The following is a 21,752-nucleotide window of genomic DNA, read 5'->3' on the forward strand; positions in this document are numbered from 1 at the left end:
GGGCTGGTACCGGCGTGTCATGGCCGTGCCGTTGCCTTCCATGGTGGGCGTTTGGTGTGTAGGGACAGTGTTTTTTTCGCTCCCCCGTGACAGTTTGGGGCAGAAGGAACAGACTCCTGTCCTGTCCCATCTTGATGGGAAGTTAATGAGTCACATGGAGGTGACCGCTAGTGAACAGAAACATGATGTTCCGCTTTCTGCAGAACATCTCTCTGTCACCTCAAACTCAGAGGAACACAAGAACATAAATCATCTCATGGTTTCTTTGCAAATTTAGTAAATTATCTTCACAGAATTTTGTGAGTAAAGGTATTTTTAACTGAATATTAAAGGAGATCAAAGTAAAACTATATGTTCAGGAATTTATTTTTCACTACACTCTCAAACACATATGCACATTCCCATAGAATTTGTACTCTAGTCCATAATGTTTTCAAAGAGGAAGTGTAAAGTGAGTCATCTTTCTCCGCAAAGAGGAAGAAGAATTCAACAGAAGGCTGATGTTAAAACTGTAAATTTTACAGCTTTCAGTCATTCTCTTTTGAGTGAAAGTGGCATTGACTGGACTTGACTTTTCTCCAAACTGTGAGAGCGTTTCCCGCTGTGGGCTCGGAGCGGTGACTCATAGGGCAATTCCAGTGTAGTCTAGGGACACTTCAAATGGTGAAGACAAAAGGCCATTTCACTCAGACAGAGGAGCTTATTTGCATTGCAGTGAGGGGTTGCCCTTTTGATTCAGAGACTAAGAACATGACACTTTTTTTTTTCCTTTTATTATTCTGTTTTTACTGTCTGCCCTTTTGAGGGTGGGAGGTGGTGGAGGTGTTTGGTCAGTAGGAAAATGTCACTGTCCCTCTGTCACTGAATGTCCTCCTTCCTCTCATCTGTAATCTGTCGCAGGTGAGATGTAACGGTGCTGTCAGTTGCTCAGGCCTCAGCCTTCCCGTCACTGCTGCTACGAATGTCACACTGCCTCATTGTGCATGTGTGTGTGTACTGATAGATTGATATATATTGTTAAAGGGGAACTCCACTGATTTGTCTCCGGAAGTACTACTTCATTATTTAAAAAAAAAAAGATGAAGTTGGAAATCTTGTTTTGTCTTTAGTTAACTGTTCAAAAGCTGAAACGATTAGTTGATTGACTGGCATCTTTAAGTTTTGGACTGTTGCTCAGTCAACACAACAGATTTGAAGACGTCATCATAGACTTTGGGAAGTTTTGATGGGCATTTTTCACATTTTTTGAACATTTCCAACGAATAATCAACAGATTGAATCATTATTAGTAGTGGCCCTAAACCTTTTTACCCTTGAGTTAATGGTTCCATGCATGTAAAAGCGAGCCACAACCTTTTTGGGAATCATATCTGCTTTTATGAAGCCTTCCTTATTGTAAACTTTTCTCGTGTGTAAATTGTCTCTGAAAGTACACATTACATCAGTGTGCTGTGATATTTACTCACTTCTAACACTGTCAGCTCTTGTAAACATCGTAACCAGGTTGTCTTACTCACATTAAGCTCATTATCTGAACAAGCAAAACGTGACCCGAGCTTGAACGCTCTTCAGTCTGTCGAATCACTCTTGACATGACTGATCTTTGTCTGGTTTAGTGATTCATTTCTGTGCTACAGTCGTCACAGAGTGAACCAAATTCGATGTTGGAAGATAGCAGCATAGTAACTAGTGGTGGGAAACAACAAATCTCTTTCCAGCAACAGCATTTTCATGTCACAGCTGACATTGCAGTCAATGCAGCTTGAGTTAAGGTGCTCTCTAAATTCTTTAACGTGCGAAACAATAAATACCTCCATGAAGCCTGGCTGCACATTCTTCGGTGCTACTGTATTCTCACAGTGTGAATGAAAACGTCACCTTTTCACCATCCTCCAACATTTGAGAATGTATGGGCGATGTTTTCATGTCTTCATGTCTGAATCTCAGCACCTGGCAAAGTAATGACTGATCAATAACTCAAAACCCCAGCAGACGTATTGTGGTAAAACGTATAAATTGTGTATCTGAAATTATCCAACAGGGAAATTTAAGTGTTGCAGCAGCAACTACCTTGGGACCCAATAAACAAGCACATGCGATACTAAAAGCTGTAATATAAAAGCTATAATATAAGATAATAAAGAAATGCCAATGCTGTAATTGCTCCCCTCCCCATATTAGCTCGACGAGGTAATTGCGGCGAACACTGCTCCCCCGTTCACATCAACACCTTTAACTGCAGGCATAAGAAATAGAAACCAATGTTAATTTTATTTCTCTATATATTGTACATGTATATCATGCTCCTGTACGTGTGTGTGTGTGTGTGTGGCTTTCTCACCAGTGCCTATCTTGTTTAAGTATTAAGTCACCACAGGGAAGGATTAGGTGGATTAACGATGCCAGGCATTTCTCTACAGTCACATGGACAGTAAGCATTCTGGGAACCCACGAGTCCTGACCAGTGCCTCATTCTGGAGCTGTTTTTATAAGGGCTAGACTGTGAGGATGGCTTCACCATACCACTGCCAAAATTAGACTAGTTGCCACCGCTCAGTGGAGCCTACAAGGTTTACAGATGATTGCAGTGTAGCTGTTTTTGTATGCAACATGGGCAATTTAACAAAAATTAATATTAGTCAGGCACCACTACCTAAACCATTTATTAGACTGTGTGTCCACACAGGAATTTACTGTACAGTTTGTTTTGGCTGTGTCGTAGTTACGGTGTGTACTCTGTGTTTGTATTGGAGTATCACCACTGAGGCTAAAACCTCAGCGCTTTGATCATCATGGCCTTCGTTTATTCATTCTCCCCTTTCCCACTGTCCTCTCGGTGTGTGTCCGGGGCTCACACACTGCTGATCATGCTGCCCTGAGTAGTTGACCTGAGACCACACACATACAAACACACACAGATTGGATTAGCGTCTTTGGATCTTGCCCAGGTGCTGTGTTGCAGGTCGTGTAATAACTGACCCGTACCACTCCAGGAGCGGTTTCCAAAACCTCATTAAAGAATACTACATGAGTTTTTTTTTAAAGTTTGTGCCAGCAGTACTTAGTCGCACTTTTCTTTCTCTATTATTGCTGCTGGTGTCTGCATGCAATCAGCATTGTTGGAGATATCAGGCTTTATTTCCTTCCTTTCTGAATTTTTAGAAAAGAACATTGTCTCCTTTCCTTTTTGTACAGAACAAACAAAAACAGCTTTCACAGCGTCAAAAATTGCCTGAGCTAAGTAGTATGTGAAGCCTTAATTTGGTTTTGTCAACGTTTCTCTGATTTATCGTTAGTACACTGCACCTACAGTCAGCATTTTCATTCAGTTACACTCAAATAATCCTGCAAAAAAACATCAATATTTCTGATTATTTTTAAGATAAGTGTGAAACTCTGAAGGTTGTATTGTAACAATGAAAAACAAGCTAAATTTATATAGCATGCATGACAAAATGATTGTGTAATGCGGACTAAATGTAGACAGTAAACAGGCTGTAACTTGCCAGGTAATGTTTTCCGCTAGAAATGAAGACAGATTTATCTCTAATGTGTGTGTGTGTGTGTGTGTGTGTTTGGGTTGCTCATTAGGGACACAGACTCATAAAGGTACATTTATCTGTTACCAGGATAAAAAAAGGAGTGTTTGTTTGTGTGCATGTAATGTTCCATGCGTTATTACGTGACGAGCGCTGTCATGTCCTAGCTTGTTTTATGTGAAACTTGGCTCTGCGCACAGAGAAGGCTAATAAAACATGTTTGTGTGCTGGAGGCAGACTGGGAAGGCAGTGACAGACTGGTGTATGTTTGCAGTAAAGACGGAAAACGAGCTAAATGCTCAAACGAGCTCAGCCCACACAGCTTTTGACAGGCGTCTGTGGTGGCAAGCCTGTCTCTCCTGCGTTCACGCTGCCTTTCGCCATTCTTTATTGCATTACAGTCTGCGTTCATTTGAGAAAAATATGTCAAGCCAGGACATAAGCCAATCAGCACACATTCCCTGCTGCCGTCGTCTATTTACCCTATTTGCCTGAGCTTTCCTCTATCTCACTGACTCGCCCTTTTTCCCAACTTCCACTCCCTCTCTCCCTCTTTTGTCTTTCCCTCTGACTCTGCTAAGCCTCCACATAAGAGCAGGTGTTCACACTTACACATGATATAACATCTCATGGTGAGTCAGTAATGAGAAATGGATGCTCAATGACTTAACATTTGTTAGGAGTGGCATCATATTTTTCCAGTAACTGTGTGTTTATGTGTGACGGTCAGAGATAAACAGACTAATTTTTTTTTTTTTTATTTAACTTCTAATTCTTTGAAAAACATTATTTCAGCATCACAGATCACATATTAACAGCTTTATTTTCTGTACAACATGACACCTTCTACCCTTCGACCCTCAATTTACTGTGTATTAGCTAATACATAACATAGAGACTTCATAAAATGAAAAATAAATGAAAATACTTCATTATTACTGTCAAAAAAGATGGATTTTTGCAAATTTTACATCAAATTCCACCTTTTTCTTTCCCTTTAACCTGCCAAAATGTTGTTGTTGATGTCTCATCTTTTCTCTCCCATCAGTTTCGATGCTCAGGGGCTTTTTGAACTTTAAAGTCCCCTTTCAACTCAAACATGTGTTTTCCTTATTGTTACTTAACTTTGATGAGCCGAGTTTGACACTAGACATGTCTGGAAGCCAGTATTGGTCCAATATCAAACACAAGTGTGATGTGGAAACCAGAGGCTTGGAAGTTATAGATTCTGAATTTTTCATTAATGGAGGAGGAGTAGGTTTAACAAGGTAATCGCAAATGTTGTTGAAAAACCATATCAGACACATTATTGTTCAAAGCAAAATCATAAAACATGTCCGGAGGGAATTTTTCAAATGAAGTCACTCTTGGCATGACGTCCTACCTCTGTTTCATGTAGGAACTTGAACAAAATTACTGTCAAAATAAGTTCATATGACCTCTACGGCAGAGTTCAGTTACATCAAGTCACAATAAAAAGGAAAACAAGACCAACACTGTAGTGAGTATTCCTCCACAGCTCCCTCTGAATCTGAGAGTTACTCCTCTTTTTCTCATTTTTCTACTTTTGAGTCCATTTACCAGTTGTAGCTTTGGTCTGCCCTCACTGGCCAGCAGAACAAATTGGTCTTTGATGTAAAAAAATTGTGACAATGACACTCCAGTTGTCTGCTCAGCTGGTCTTGAAATAAATTTTCACAGTCATGGTTATCTGAGGCTGAGGCACAACAAGTTTCAGTTTCAAGATGAGACCAAAAAACTTAACATTTTGTCTGTAGAACTAAGTTGATTTTACACCTGCAGTAGTGTGTTTCTGTTTGATGTTGTGTCACAGGCAGCACAACTGACTGCCCAGTCTGTTGTCTCGAGGCCGGTCGACCCTCTGGCTTAAGTATCGCTGGTGATGACACAAGGACCACAGACGAGACAAATTATTTCTTTCTCATTCATGCTGCCCCCCCCTCAAGCCCTCAGTGTCTGTGACTCATTTCTTGTGCTCTCTGCTGCCCCCCGTGGTTCATCTCTTTGTGTAGTTAAGTGGAGCCAAAGGGCTGTTAGGAAGCCCCAACGCTTGTTTTTCCACAGCCACATCGTCTAGTTGTGGTCAGGCTGTCACAGCCTCCCTTGTCTTCCTCCTTAACATGCTTCTCTGCGTCCCTCATTTCCACCCCACCTCTCTGCTTCTCATACACCCCGAGCCAATCTCACAAAGGAATGAGAGGGAGGAGAGCAAACAAGCCTGTGGTGGTTTAGAGAGGGAGAAGTGGAGCAGGACAAAGACGTGGATATGGAGGAAGGAGGGGAAATGAGGTTGAATCTGAGGCTGTTGTGCCTCTAGGACCGAATCAAGACAGTCCAGCATGTGTTTGCTTGCCTACGTGGATGAACATGTGCCTGTAGGAGTGCACGCATGTTTTTTGCGTGTTATATGTGTTTGCGTGGGCACCGATGTGCTTGTGTGGCTGGAGCTGTATTCAATTAGTGTGTGTGTGTGTATGTGTGCGTGCAGACTCAGCCCTGGCTGGCTCTACGGCTCATCACACGCTACAGCCAACTGCTGATTACACAGCACTTGTTTTGTCCCCGCTCTACTCTGTTCTGCGCCTATTATCAGCCTGGGAGCCTGCGCAAAATTAGACGGAGAGCTTTGTCTAACACACTGTTACTCAAGTCTCCCTCTTCAGCTGTTTTCTCCTTGGCTCTGCGCTGCAGAGGACACCTCTGCCGGTGTCTCCTCCAGGCTTAGGACCCGGAAAACCAATCAGAGATTTAAGTCCAACAGTCCACAACGTTTCGCTCTATTTGTCTCTGGGGCTGATGCCTATTTACTCAGTTTGAAAACATTATGACAATAAGGAGGGGATCAGTTCTGTTTCACTTCCTGTCTAGAGGCTCCCTTGTGTGTGTTTGAGGATAGTTTGGCATGCAGAGCTACATCGCCTCACTGATTCATTAGAGCTTCCCGTGTTGTGACACCCCTAGCATCAGGCGGGTGTTAGCAGGCCGTGACTTATTGTCTCATTGAGGAACTGATGAGTTGACTGATGCTAGCAGTACACTGATGCTAGTAGTCATTTGGATGCAATCATGTGAAAGCTGATTACTCAGTAGTTTTGGTCAGTTGGTCACCACTTTCTGAAGTGAATAGCAGTTAGTTATTTTGAGAAAAGGACATGCACACTGGGTGTTGCTGCTTCCTGCTTGGTGAAGGAGGAACTGCAGAGTTCAGCAGTTAGCCCTGTGATGACAGGAAAGACAACAGGGAGAGAAAAATGGCAGATTTCCTCTCTTGTTCAAAGGGCTGGGGGGGTAAACAAAGATGGCAAATTAGGCAATCATAGAAATATTTTTTAACGAATAACAATGATTTCTAAGAACACGTACTCTCACCATATTATATGTTGTTGTTGTTCATATGTGTCTGTACAGCTGAGTGGATCAGGAATGATCAGTGTTTACCTTGAGGAGTAAATGATCCATTCTTTGTGGAAAAAATGTGGTCCCAGGAGGTCTGGATGAGCAAAGTTCTGCCCTCAACTAGAAATGTCCTGGTTTGTGGGGCATGACGGGCTGCAGTTTTTTCTTCTCTTCTGCTCTCCGCGTGCAGCCTCTCATTCACTCAGAGCAAAAAACCTTGTGCACAAATCCAATCAAACCCCTACTCGTCTAACCATCAACCTAGCCAAACATTTCCGAGGTGCATTTAATTTGTCTTCTGTCTGAACCCCTCTGCTCTCTCAGCACTGCAGCGTTGAGTTGTGGTAGCAGCCAAGCATTGACAGGCAGGTCTGTTGTTGTACATCGCAGCACATGAGCTGAACCTGCTTTATGTGTTCAGACTTCACAGCACTGGGGCTCCTGTGTCAGCTCATAATGGAGTTTATGAGAAAAGAGAGTGGAGCAGACAGTGTCTCACGCCTGTCAGCCAGAATACTCCCCAGATTTTATGGGCTCCATAATGATTGAGTACATTAACCCTCATTTCTATCTCTCTCTCTGTCTCTTTGTCTTTGTGCAGGCACTGGCAGCCAATGCAGGCACAGGGTTTGCCGTGGCCGAACCACAGGTGGCGATGTTCTGCGGAAAGCTCAACATGCACGTCAACATTCAGACTGGCCGCTGGGAACCTGACCCGTCCGGAACCAAGAGCTGCGTAGGAACCAAAGAGGGTGTGCTGCAGTACTGCCAAGAGGTGAGTCACTGTGACAAAGATTTCTTTGAAATAGGGTATCTCCATCTCATCTGTAAAGGCCACCATCAATCCCACAGAGGTGGTAAAATTCAAGCAGTAAAGTCAGGTAGAAAAGGGCAGAGACAAAGTGAGTGTCATCATAAGAACATTACTTCAGGGAGAATCAGATTTGAAGATATATTACTTTTGGTATATTTATTATAGCTGGCCAAGTGATATAAACATAACTTACTGAGAGTTTACTTATAGGGATTGTTTGACAATTTGGGAAATACGCTTATATGCCTTGTTTCTGAGAGTTAAATGAGAAGATCAATACCACGGCCATGTGGTATTAATGAAGCTACGGTAAAAATGAAGCTACCACTTCATGGAGTCTTGTCATCGCTGTGAAGTTTCTAGGCAACCAGCAAAGACTCCAGTAATTTACTGCATCCAGCCAAGAAATAGTCTATGATTAAGCAAACAAAATATAACATGTTAATTAGTAAGATATAGTGGTGCCTGCAGGTGGCAGAGATGTAAGATTGTCATATGTTGAACATAATTTCAGTCCCTCTGCCTTTTCCGGAATGGTAATGGGAGTAATATGATAATAGAAGATTAAAAAAGTTAATATCATGGGGATATTTATTGTTGAATACGTCCAATGTTTATGATGTTGAGGAGAATTAGCTAGCGGGGTCATTTTTCATTTCCCTGTGATTTGTCATTAGAGAGGATATTGAGCTGTTCCTGAAAGACAGGCATTATTCACAGAGTAGTGGGTGGCATTTCAATTAGCAGACCCTGCGACTGTCATTTTCTCTGGCTGTCTCTACACTCATGTTCTTCCATGACACAGATATCCTGGCTCTTATTTACTTGTTCCTCCTACCGTATCTCCTAACCCATGAGCCTGCTGGTATTACTGTCATGGTTTATTATGCAGCTGTCCAAGAAAAAAAGCAGGGCTGTACATTTTCAAGCAGCCCTGCTCACAAGCTTCAGTTGCATTTATTGATGACATTTTGATGGCATTTGGGGAAAGTGTAAATTGCGTACTCTTTCACGGTTGAGAAGATGGCATCTAGAGAGTATAAAGCGTGGATTAAAGGATCCCATTGAAGCTCCACTTATCGCACCTTCTCTATCTCACACACACACACACACACAAAATCCCTCTCTCATTATTTAATGCACCCTCTGCTTCTTTTCTCAACACTCAACAGATGTATCCCGAGCTCCAAATCACAAACGTGGTGGAGGCCAACCAGCCCATTCGTATTGAGAACTGGTGCAAGAAAGAGAAGAAGGTGTGCAAAGGGCACGCCCATATTGTGGTGCCTTACAAATGCTTAGGTAAGAATTTACACTATTAAGTACTGGAAGAAACCTCTAAGAGGGCTGTAAATGGCTGTTCATATCAGGTGTTCTCCATTGTTCCCACTTCTTCTATATTAGCCCTTCATTCAAAAGCTAGAGAAAGAAGAGATTATGATACATCTTAGCCATAGGCAGAGGTGACATGGAGCGATATTAGAGTTTGATTCAGTTGACTAATCTTGGCCTTGAGCTGCAGATTGAGCAGATCCAGGCTAGATGGGAGCTAATGTCTCTCAGAACGGATGGCTGAGGGGGGGAAGCTATTATTGCAAGGGAGGCTTGTTGAGCAATAAAGCACAATCTTATTTCCCCCCTCAGACAGTGGCCATAAACTCGAACAGACACACAGGGTCAGCGTGAGGGAGGGTGGGGAGGGTGGGGGGTTGTGAGGAGGCCTGCTTTATTACTCTCCATTCCTCCATTCGCCTGCACCGTCATACATACCTCTCTACCTCCTCTGTCTCCTGCAGCATCACTGTAATCAGCAGTGGCAACATGGCTATATTCTGGTTTATTAAATGTCAGATACAGCCTCAGACTTTTGCAGGCCACATATCTGTATGCCCCCTGACTTAGAAGAACACAGCACTCTCCTGCTACCTTTGAGGATTGCAATAATAAAGAAAACAGAGTTCTGAAACAAGGCTTTTCTCTGTACTTGTCCAACTATGTCAGGGAGGAAAAAACATCTTCCTCTGTGCTGCAAACACTTCCCGCCACCCTTCCTCTGTCCGAAAGCCTTTTGCTGATTGAGTTGTGCCACTTTCTGGGATGAAAAAGCCATTAGCAGTTGCACTGGACTGTGAAATGGGCTACCATTCAAGAGCATTTTTGGCAAATGCAGAGGAGGAGGCTTTTGGGAAATTCATGAGACAGCAAACACCACAACTGGAGTGGCCGCTCGGTGGTTAAGACAGGAATATAGATGAGAGGGATACACAGGTGGAATCAATCTCTGAAAGTCCCCTAGTTTGCTCTCATCTTACATCCTGAAACTCTTTCAACCTGACTGCCTGTCTGACCTGTTAGCTTCTGTCGTGACTGCGGCCGGCTGTTGCTTTCATCAACAACTCAAGTCCTCTCATTGTGATTCAGCAACAGTGCCACGACTGCCATTTAATTAAAACAATCCCATTACCTCTTTTGGGGTAATTAAATAACGTCATTCCTAGTTCTTGTACGTTTTTTTTTTTTTTTTGTCTTCGCTGTTAAGGTCTACGCACTTATGCCCCATCGAATTACATAGGCCTTCTCTGCTGCTCTGCTGGGTTGCAAATGAGGAGTCTGAACAGAGTGAACAGAGGAGACAGATGGAGAAGGGGAGATAAACATAAGGTGTTGGCGAGAAGGAGGCTATTGAGAGGGTTTCTGCTTAATTATGTAATGGAGCATGTTAGGGGCTTAATTGGAGGGCTCTGATCATATGCTACGAGCCATGGCTTGCCTCTGCCACCTCACCGCACCTCACCTCTCTTGTCCATAATTTGTCAGTCCCCTCTATCATATCAAGTGCAACGGTGAGTGCTGTTGAATTATTCATTATTTGTGTAGTTCACACAGTGTTCCGGAGAAATGGACATCATAGGTTTTGACTTATATTCATCGGTGTACATTAATTATAGTAGAATCAAAAAGAAATGAAATAGACCAAAGGGAGGTGGGCTATAGCTTGAAGGATATGATTAAAAGGGCCAGACCAGCACCCATGTCAAGTTAATAGGTTTATATGAATAATGCAAGTGCTAAGGGAGGAGCTCAGTGAAAAAGGAGAAAGATGGGTTATACCATCTCTTCATGCAGAGGCTCAGTCACAGAGCCACAATCCCTCCCTGTTTCCTGTCCCCAAACAATGGCTTTGCAAATGAATGTGATTTTTGTTCCATGGCACTCTAATCCCTGCAGCATGATGTCTTTGTCAAACAGCAGAGGATTATTTGAGAGATTTTTTTATTATTATGTCTGGAATGGTGAGAACAGTCAGTGGTAGATGTGTGACTGGGGTGTTGGTTAGTGTGCATGGCAGGCTCTCTCTTACACAATGGTTAAATTGAAGGTGGGAAATCGCTGGGACAACACAGACTACAGCAGCTTCTTGCTGAAAAAGAGCATTCGTGCAAATAAAGCATTTTGTGGTTAAATAGAGATTTTCAGGGATCCCTCAAAAGGCATGTTTCGTTTTAAATTCAGTTGTTTTATATCTAGAATTCCTTTCAATTATTTCCTTGTCATTCCTATAGTAGCTATCAGCATACTTCTTAACGATCACATTTATTGCTATGACCTGTTAAGGATTATTCTCAGCTCAGATCTTGAACTTTGAGCTGCTTTCTGCTTCCTCAGACTTTTCAGGAACAAAGTATTTCACAGCCACGTCTGGAGAAGAAGTGAAATTCACTAGGTCACATTTTCAGACATGACACATACTTGGCCCTTCCTGTTGACTAAGCCTATTGATTTAAGAAAGGGAAGGGCACACAATGACAACTTCTGATATCATCAGTCTTATCATCAGTCTTGTTATTGTGAATTAGCTGATGATTGATACAAGCTCATTTTAGAGTGCCACACCTCTGGTCGTATGCACTCCTTCGCCTCTGGATATGTTTTGAAATGAGCTTTGAAAGCGTAGTTAAAGGCAAATAATACAGCTGTGGTTAAGGATTAGGTGTTTCCTGTGGTTAAAAATGAGCAAAGTTTGCTAAAAGTCTAAACTTAGCTGTGAAAGTTCTTTGTGTGAGCTTGAAGTCGAACCCAAGATTTAAATGCAAATGCTCTTTTTGTTATGCAACATCAACCTCCAGCTACCTCCCGGTTTTAGTCACGTCTCCCCCCATGTAATCTTTTCATGGTGGCGGATCAGATTTCCTCCACTTAAAAGGCACAATCCATGATGCAAATGTAAACAAAAGGGGAGAACCACTGCCAAAAATCAAAGCACAAGACGTGAACCGGATATCTTTCTCAAACTGGCGTTACATTTTTCATATCTTTAATGTATCTCAGCAGGAGGAAAACTCAATATTTTGAATCATTATTAGCTGAGAAACACAAAACTCCGCTCCATCTATAACTCAAAGTCTTCAATTATGCATGTTGACATACCTCAAAGTTAAGTGGTGAAATATATTATAGATTGAACCGTTAAGTGCACTTAACATATCATTTGCATTTTCAGATAATCGCACTGATTACGCTAACTTTTACTGCATCAGGCCTTTGAAACACAATAGCCTCACTGTCGAAAAGCAGATCTTACGTGTGCTTAGCTGAATTCACCACTTCCCTGTACTGTAGGTATCATTGGGTGTGTTCATACCGTAAACTGGGGAGTGTTATGGGAGTCTGATAGATGGAAGGTTAAAAGAAAGGCGGATGAATAGAGTAGGTAGAGAGGAGGTCATAGACAATGAGGAGTACATGCTCTCATACACACACTTGCACAACTACACACACACACTGAAACACACAGAGCAGAGTGCTTGCGAGGCACAGCTGCTCTCCAAACACCACCATCCATCACCCACTGCAGTGTGACTGCATACAGCGTCTGCATGATACCCACTCCACCTCACAACCAAAGCAACCTGTGTGAGAGACAGAGAGAGATGAAATGGGGAGAAAAAGTGTGTTAGTGAATGAATCACTTAGCATTCGTTGTGCAAGATATGGAGCTGAGGGTTACTGGGAGTCATGATGCTTTTCCCTGTGCTCTCACTCTCTCTCTCTCTCTCGCTTTCTCTGAATGTTAAGAGACAGAGAGGTTAGAAGAAGAGAGGTGGGCACCAGTGGCGGAAAATATACACTCACAGGCCACTTCATTAGGTACACCTGTGTAATCTAATCCAATACAACAGCTCTGCCGTAAAGTCTATATTTACGAAGCTTATACACATTCAGTTTTTGTTGACATTGTCAGAAAGGTGATAATTCACCTTTATGTTTATTACTGAGGTCGTAGAGGATGGTGGTGGTGTACTGGAGTGCATTATATTGAAAATTGTTCCCAATATTTTGTCCACTCCATTAACATACATGAGTCGGACAAAATATTGGGAACACCATTCAATATAATGCACTCCAGCACACCACCAGCGCCCACTATGACCTCAATAATAAATATAAAGGTGAATTATCACCTTTCTAACAATGTTAACAAAAACTGAAAATGTATAAGCTTTGTAAATGTAGAATTTATGGCAGAGCTGTTGTATTGGATTGCATTAGATTGCACAGGTGTTCCTAATAAAGTGGACTGTGAGTGTATTAAGTTATTTTATTTAAGCAAATGCAGCAATATAACAATAGTAAATTAATAAAGTCTTACTTATGTAAAAATACAGAAATATAATCAGCAAAATCCACTAAAATATCAAATAAAAGTACTTTCAAAGTGTAATGTCATACTGTTTATTATCACTGTTTATTACCGTTTATATTTTATTGGATTGGGCTATTCCGTTATTCTGTTTTAAAGTCGCAGCTATTTGTGTAGATCATTTTAATGACTTTATATATATACGGTTGCATATTTACCTATCGCAATCCATCACATTTTATAAGCTGATAATATCTGAAACATATCTCAGACTCTTATTCCACAGAGTGAAAATATCTGCCAAGTAAATGTAATAGATGATATAAACAGTATTTATAGTAAGTATAAAAAGTAAGAATCAGACTTTTAAGTAGCATAAAATGAAATTACATCATAACAAGAGCTGCAGCTGATTATGCTTTTCATTATCAGCTGTCTGTTGATAAATTTTTCAGTGAATTGATTGTTTAGTCTTTGGAAGGTCTGAAATATCACACTCTCCCAGAGCCCAAGGAGGAGAAAAGCAGCCTATTTTCAGATTTGCAAAGACGAAAGTAAAGAGAATAATTGAAATTGATAAATGATTAACCGGTTATAAAATTGTTGTTGAGTAATGTGTCAGGAATGCATCAACGAATCGAGTCAGAACTGATAATGACATGAAAAACTGTATCTAAGTACAGTACTTGAGTACATTTTGCTGAGTTACTTTCCCCTGCTGGTGGGCACAAAGCAGAGAGGTGCGAGAATGAGCGTCTGGAGGGTTGACAGAGTTTGTGTGAGGGGGTGTTACTCTACCTCCTGGGCGGAGATGAGAAGCAGCTGCCGAGTCCTCTGCTATTTCCAGCTCTCTCCTCTTCCTATCCTACCCTCTCATTTTCCAAAACACTGCTTTTTCACCCTCTGCCTGCCTGCCTGCCTTGCCTTGTGCTTATAAGAAGTGCTCCAGCAGCTTTGCCTCAGGCCGAGGTCATGGTGAACCACTAAATGAGCAGCTATAGGACAGCTCCCAGCCCTCGTTGTGAAACCTCTAGACCCTCATTTGTGTGTTTTCAGTCCGCCCATTCTTCAGCCGCTCTGATCTCAGTCTGGACTTTGCCCTAAACCTTCTATTCAGCCCTCCCTCTCGCTGCCTGTCTTTCCATCTGTTTCTGATGGCAGTGTTTCTACCTGAGTGCCTTGTCACACTGCCAGCCTATCAGCAGTCGCTGTCCTTTTTAATCTTTCTTATGACCCCTGCACCATATGCTTACAGGCACATGGTTTTCAGCCTGAAACTATTCATAGGAATTCACAAGATGCCTTTCAAGTCTTTTATTTCCTCCAGATCTGCTTTCTGTCAGCTAGTTCTATGAATAAAACATCTCCTAATTGAATTCATCAAGCAAATAATATCACTGACTTGCAGGAAAGAATCCAAACTACTTTAAAAGGCGCAGTGTGAAACATGATTCTCTCTACTGCCATTTTGATTAGAGGTACAGATGAGAGGAGGGATGAATTCCTCTCTGCTTCAGGTGCATGCACAGATGTTCAAGTGTCAAATGCCCTTTCTGTTATACCACTGTAATGACATGTAAAGGACCAGGCAGCTATGAATTATTGAATCATGCCGTTTTTTTTCATTAATCTCATCTGTTATTCCTTTTTTAATTCCAGTATGTGATTTATTGTTTCTGACCCTGTCGTTGAACATCGACCAGGCAGGGGAGAGATTTTTCTTTTTGGTGGTTTGGCTAACAGACATATTGGTCCGTGTGATTTGCTGTTACAGTTGGCGAGTTCGTGAGTGACGTGCTTCTGGTTCCGGAGAAGTGCAAGTTCTTCCACAAGGAGCGTATGGACATGTGCGTCAGCCATCAGCAGTGGCACGGTGTGGCCAAAGAGGTAAGGAAACAATTACCGCAGAGGAAACAGTGGGAGGCTGTATCCCAGAGATAGCAGCGCAATGGAAAAGTCCTTTTGGAAGAGGAAGTCTTAAGTATCAACTTTGCTTTTAGAAATTAAACTAACCGAATTTTAGTCCCTTCTCCTTGTCACACTTTTATTGCTTTCCAATCTTTCTTCTTCCCTCCCTGATGTCTTTCCACCTGTCTTAGTGAGTCTCAGAGGCCTACTGATCACAGGCTGACTGGGAGCCCTCACATTTCAGCTGCTAATCAGATTAGTGTTGTGGCTGTAATGCAACTAATCCCCCCCGGGCAGCTCCAGAGCCGGCCCTTGGGGGCCACTCTGACCACAACAGGAAGAGCAGCGGCTCACCATACCCATCAACCTTCTGCTCTAGTCACTCCCTGCTTCATGCTTTCTGACTCTTCCCTGTCATGTATTACGAATGCGTGAACCCGAGAAGATAGTGTGACATCCGGAGGCAACCAATGACCTGCAGTCGATAACAAATTTGTCTCAGTCAAGCAGTAATAGATCTTACTAGTGGGAAAATCCAAGAAAGAAAAATGATTCAAAAACAATCTCATCTCCCTCACCAGCTGCCACTGAGATGTTCTTAAGCTGGGCAGCTAATCCTGGACTTCTCCAGTGGAGTTTCTCAGCAGCCATCAGTTAGTCTGAAGTTGTACTCAGCAGCTCCTAGCTGTTAGATGAAGCACAGCATTGTTGAAATGAATAACTACGTGACTTTCTGAACGTTTGGCCCATTAATCCTTCCAGTCAATATGTGACAAGAGAGCTAGCTGTAAAGTCAGTATGTCTGTATTCTGTGGGTGAATAGATCCACTAGTGTCAGGAAACTGCATGGTACAGGCATGATACCAGAAGTCATGAAATGAGGACTGGTAGTATCTCTCTGGCTAGATAGCTAGTAAACACCAGGATTGATAAAATCAAGGTTAAACAGTGCTGCCATGGCAAAAAGAGACATTTGATTACAAACGGGGCTTTTTTCTGACTTTATATTTTGCCTAACTCCTTTTATGGTGCAAGTCGTGTAGGTTGGCAATATGCTCACAAAAGCAAAATGTCAAGTATCAGCAAAAACCAAGGTCCACATTTGACATCAATTACAGCAGTGTGCACAGGCTGGCTGGACAAACTTAATTGACTTTTTTATTCTAATTCATTCTTCTAATTATTTTTGGTTTCCATTTTTTTAAGTGATAATTTTGCAATTTTCTTATTTTAATAGGAAATAATAAAATTTAGGTGGACAAGAGGGAATCATTTAGTGTAAACTGCTGTCAGTAGTGTCGTCTTGAAGCAGAAGACAGAACTTTTCAGTGAGTGAGGAGATAAAATCCAGGTGAAAATTAATTTAAACAGATCTCTCTTTTTTAAAATGAGGTATATTTCTTTGTAAATCTATATAATCCAAAAAACTGAAAGCCTTACTGCAGCCTGTCAACAATACCATGTGACTTAATTAATTTAACTTCCACTGTTTCCTGATCCCATTACTCATAAGCTGTTCCGTCTATCATGAGTCTCATTGTTGGTGTAGTCCTTCAACTTCTCCTTGATGAATAAAGATTAAACAAATATCCGCTTGTCAGAGCTAAAGTTGATACTTTAATGTAGTGTGAGAAACCACAGCAGCATCATCAATCTCGATGCCCTGCGCCATTTTCAGTCGATTTCATCACTTACTTCTTCTGCCCCGTCAGGCCTGTGGCAAGAGCTCCATGGTGCTGCACAGCTACGGCATGCTGCTGCCCTGCGGCATTGACAAGTTCCATGGCACCGAGTACGTGTGCTGCCCCTCCTCCCGCATCGGGGAGTCAGCCCCTCCTTCCCTGCCGTCCCAGGAGGAGGACGAAGAGGAGGAGGTAGAGGATGAGGAGATTGACGAGGCCGACCTGGATGAGGAGGAGGCTTTAGAGGACAGGTGAGCAGTCGGTAGTTGTGAAGGGGGGGGGGGGGGGGGGAGGACAAAGTATGTGGCTCCGTGCATGATCATGGCATGTCTTTGAAATATTGTGAGCATAATATCCGCTCTCTTGCGAAGGGCAGGTATTATTGGCCATCTGGATGAATTAAACTGTCGTGACATTGACCTATGGCAGCTGCTCTGCCTTGTTTGATAAATGTCTCCTCTCCCTGGCTTCCACCCCTTCACTCAATCACCTCCGCCCTGCTGCCCCCCCCACCCTCCTCCCTTTCTCAGTGAGAATCCAGCTGATGAGCAGCCCACACAAAAGGAGGAGCCCGTGGATGAGGACGAAGATGAGGAGGAGGAAGATGAGGACGAATACCACTATGTGTATGAGGACGAGGAGGTGGACAAGGACGATGAGGATGAAAAGAAAGAGAGCAGCAAAATGTCAGAGAGCCAAGATGAGGACAAGACTCTGCAGGAAGTGAAAGGTTTGTAATGAGTCCTTTTAAATTATAATGTACCATCCTCCATCCTTCTCTCTCTCTCTCTCCCTCTCTCTCTCTTGCTCCTTGGCACTTTGCCTACCACTTAAATATAATCAAACCTTTTTAACTTTTAAACTATAGGCAGTTATGCTTAAATCTCAGCCAGACTGTAATTAGATAAGTGTATGCATCAGCAAATACCCTTTTCTCCAGCTCGCAGCAGACTCTGTGACGTACTGTTCTGCTTTATCAAAGAACAAGTACAAATCATCCTGTCTTACTTGTAGCCAAACTGCTGCTAAATCCTGCTCATCATGTACAGAGAGAGTTGCTACCCAGGTTTTTTTTTTCTTTTGCTTTGTTAAATTGTATTCATAGATTCATAATAGTACTGATAAGGAGTGTTTGATGGTAGTTTTCTGGGTGTTTGTAATTGAGACTGGAATTAAGTGCTGCCCCTAGTGGTCGGATGATCTAACAGCTGTCCCCTGGCAGCGGTGTGCACCCTGGAGGCTGAGACTGGCCCCTGCCGTGCCTCCATGCCCCGCTGGCACTTCGACATGAGCCAGAGGAAGTGTGTGCGCTTCATATACGGGGGCTGTGCCGGCAACCGCAACAATTTCGACTCAGAGGAGTACTGCATGGCCGTGTGCAAGCGCCTGAGTAAGTCTCACGTGAACGAGGCCGCTTTGACAACAACCCCTCTTCCTCTCTGTGCTTGTGTCTTTGCTGCAGACTCTCTGCTGAAAATTTCTTTAGAATAACGTAGTTTTAGTCTGTCTCTGAGTAGTTCTGCAGTCTTCAGCTCTCTCATCAAATCACCACAGCTGTTGTTGCCACGTCACCTCCACCGCAACAATTAACACTAAATTCACTCATCATCTTCTTTATATGTGTTACTACTTTGTTGATATATCTAGGGCATCAAACATCAAATAGTAGCAAATATCCACACATAAGATGAAAGCAGATAATGTTTGGTATTTCTGCTTTGTAAATGACTTAAACCATTTATCAAAATTGTTAATGGTTAATTTTCTGTCAATTTATCAATCAACTGTCACTACTAAATTGGAACTGTTGACATTTTCAGTATTAATATCAGACAGAAAGAAATTGAGCTCATATTAGGTTTTATTTGAATCAGAATTGTTAAAATTAAATATTATGTACTGCCCTTACTCACAAAGACATGTATTATTTATTGATTACTGTTCATTCCATTATCATGTGTCAACCAGTGCACTTCCTGTCACTCAGAGCTGGGTATCAAACCTCAATACTTTTTGGTACCAACCGAAATTTGTCTTAAATAAAAATCATCAAAAACTGTCAAGTACAGAAAGCTGGCATTGAACGCTTGCTTGCTTGCTCAAAATTTTCTGATTTAAATCATAATTTTCACAATTTTGTTTAGACAATGTTGAATATTTGGAAAGGTCGGTTTCTTTTGTTAATTGAAAAAAGGCTTTTTAGAAACACATCTTTATTTTACTTAAAGTAAGGCATGTTTTTGGAATTGGTACCAAAACTCAGGTATGATATTAGTATTAATATATACAAACAATACCCAGCTCTACTGTCATTTCCCGTATTCTAGGACCTTACAAGTACATCCTTAATTGGAATACAAAAGTAAAATTAAAGTTTCATTAGAATATCCCCAAATCCAAAAAAATATGACAATATGTCATATTTTTACTTCACTAGTCTTCCTCTTTCTTCTTAATTTAGTGTTCATTCATATGCATGTCATCTTCAAACACGCTTTTTTTCCTGATTTTTCTGTCTTCTTTGTTTGACTGCCAGTGTTCACTCCTGCCATTTGTTCATGTTTGTCTGTTTGCTGTCAACAACAACCTGTCTGTTTGCACACTGAGCGCTGCCACTACTATTGCAAGAACCCCACCAGCACATGTCAGCAGGCCCCATTTCTGTACACCTAACAAAGACTTCACTTTTCATCAGTTCAAACACAGTTCATGACCATGACCAATTGGATTTTTCTTTTGCATTTTAAAAAATAAAATGATGTTAGGAGCTGAAGCGGTTCAGAGCGGAAAATATGCGTTTATCCGTTAACCTTTGCCTCCTGTTTTTGATGGTGGGGTGAAACGATGAGGTTTCTTCCTGTTTACGAGCCCGCAGCGTTATTATTATTGCTAGTTGCAGCGATGCAGGGAGTGAGTCCTGCGTGAGTGTATACCAAGGAACCCAGAACAGAGCCCTCTGGCCTCTCCCCCTCAGATGACCCGGGCCGTCAAACATGGAGATATTTCCATTAGAGTTTGAGATGCGACCTGTCAGCAGAAAGCCGATGGGAAGATAAAAGGAATGCGAAAGGAAAGACTGTCAGATTCTCTTAAATTTATCCGACTTACCGAGGGTAGAGGAACGCCTATGAGAGGAGTGCCTCTGTGAGGATTTTTGTCCAGCTTCAATCTGCATTCCACTTTCATCTCTCTTTCTCTCTGTGCCCGGTTGTGTCTCTTTGTTTTTTCTGCCTACCTGTGTCCGCGTGGATCAGCCAACCTGTCTGTCTCTCTGTCCGTGTCTCTCTGTCTGCCTAGTTGTCCAGATTGCGTGTCTGTCCGCTCACCATCTGTTTTTGAATTCGCAGCCATGCCTCCCACTCCTCAGCCCACCGATGATGTGGACATCTACTTTGAGACCCCGGCTGATGACAAGGAGCACAGTCGCTTCCAGAGAGCCAAGGAGCAGCTGGAGATCAGGCACCGTAACCGCATGGAGAGGGTGAGTTACCGGGTCCTGTCAGGGCGCCAGTCTCTGATTAAAGAGGCAGTAAGTAGGGTTTTTACTGCTCAGTCACAAAATATGACTGTTATATACATTATTTGTGGTATTGATCAATACTTGTATATCAAAGGCTTTTAAAGCAGCCCAAATCTGTCATGGAACAAACTTTTAGTGCTTGCTTAATGGCTTGTTTTTCAAGCCAAAAGATATAAAACAAAGCAGGATTATCCTCACAGAATTATGTATCGTGATAAACATGATAACATGATAATTATTTAGGGCACTGATGAGGTGACAGCTGTCGTCCCTTCTTGATTCCTCTCATTAAGAAAGACCTATAGATAAAGACAGACAGTTGGGTTCAGAGACTGTATGATGAGGATGAGTTAGAAAAGTATTTGAATCAGTCTTTCTCGGTAACTGTGATGCTGGTTTTGCTCTTTTTTTTTTTTCAAAAAAAGTGAAAAAAAATGTTGGAAAATAGGATTTATTTTTTCAAATAAGAATAAGTATTATATTTGTATAGTTTCAGTAAGAGTGAGCCGAGCCTCTTGAGAGATTTCAGGGACAAAAAAATGTGCAAGTCAGTTGATTCACAAACTTTGCAAATGTTCTTAAAACTTGAAAATTTGAAAGCAAGAATAAAGCAAGGAGCAAGGTCATACTTAACGGTTCACTGACCCCCAACTTTTGGCAGTTTTTCAAGTTCACAGCTGACAGTAGAGGCTTTGCGGACATTTCAACGGGGCACTTGTTTTGGCACACCTCAGTTGTTTCTGGGGTCAAAATTGTGACCCTCATGTTTTTTATAACAATCGGCCCACCTTGCATCTCGCTTCATTTCCTATTCTCTCTCTTTGTCTCTGTCACTCCAGGTAAGAAAGGAGTGGGAAGAGGCTGATCGCCAGGCTAAGAACCTGCCCAAGGCTGAGAGGCAGACATTGATCCAGGTAAGACACTGATCCTTCCTACTGGGAATCCCCCCCTTTGTCCCTTTGTTTAGGTGAGATATGACAGCTTACAGGCCCTGGGTCCCTCATTCCCTGTGCCATCAAAGATCCCTTTTCCCTGACCGCTCTATCTTTATCACTCTAAGGCTAAATTAGGGCACCGTCTGAATGGGGAGACTTCTAAATGAGTCCCTAACTCCCCTGACAAGCCTGAGAGGCGACATGTGAAACAGAGAGCTGTATTTTTTCCTTCTATTTTTTAAGTAGAAGTTGAAAGCTCACACTGTTTTAGGTACATATACATTTTTATATGCATA

The 21,752-nt window shown here is 42.1% G+C and overlaps 1 protein-coding gene across 2 annotated transcripts in view; it reads left to right on the forward strand.

Moving 5' to 3' along the window:
* aplp2 (amyloid beta (A4) precursor-like protein 2) overlaps positions 1-21,752 on the forward strand; it is a 54,347-nt gene that overhangs the window by 18,596 nt on the left and 13,999 nt on the right. Inside the window, exons 2-9 of one of the 2 annotated variants that reach the window (XM_042413688.1) lie at positions 7,558-7,731; positions 8,943-9,072; positions 15,186-15,298; positions 17,032-17,252; positions 17,532-17,731; positions 18,224-18,391; positions 20,349-20,482; positions 21,361-21,435. In XM_042413688.1, coding sequence (XP_042269622.1) covers positions 7,558-7,731; positions 8,943-9,072; positions 15,186-15,298; positions 17,032-17,252; positions 17,532-17,731; positions 18,224-18,391; positions 20,349-20,482; positions 21,361-21,435 — 1,215 coding nt within the window. The remainder of the gene's footprint in view (positions 1-7,557; positions 7,732-8,942; positions 9,073-15,185; positions 15,299-17,031; positions 17,253-17,531; positions 17,732-18,223; positions 18,392-20,348; positions 20,483-21,360; positions 21,436-21,752) is intronic. The other variant, XM_042413689.1, reaches the window with a different exon arrangement.

Source organism: Thunnus maccoyii, chromosome 6, assembly GCF_910596095.1.
Source record: "Thunnus maccoyii chromosome 6, fThuMac1.1, whole genome shotgun sequence".
NCBI classification, from domain to species: domain Eukaryota; kingdom Metazoa; phylum Chordata; class Actinopteri; order Scombriformes; family Scombridae; genus Thunnus; species Thunnus maccoyii.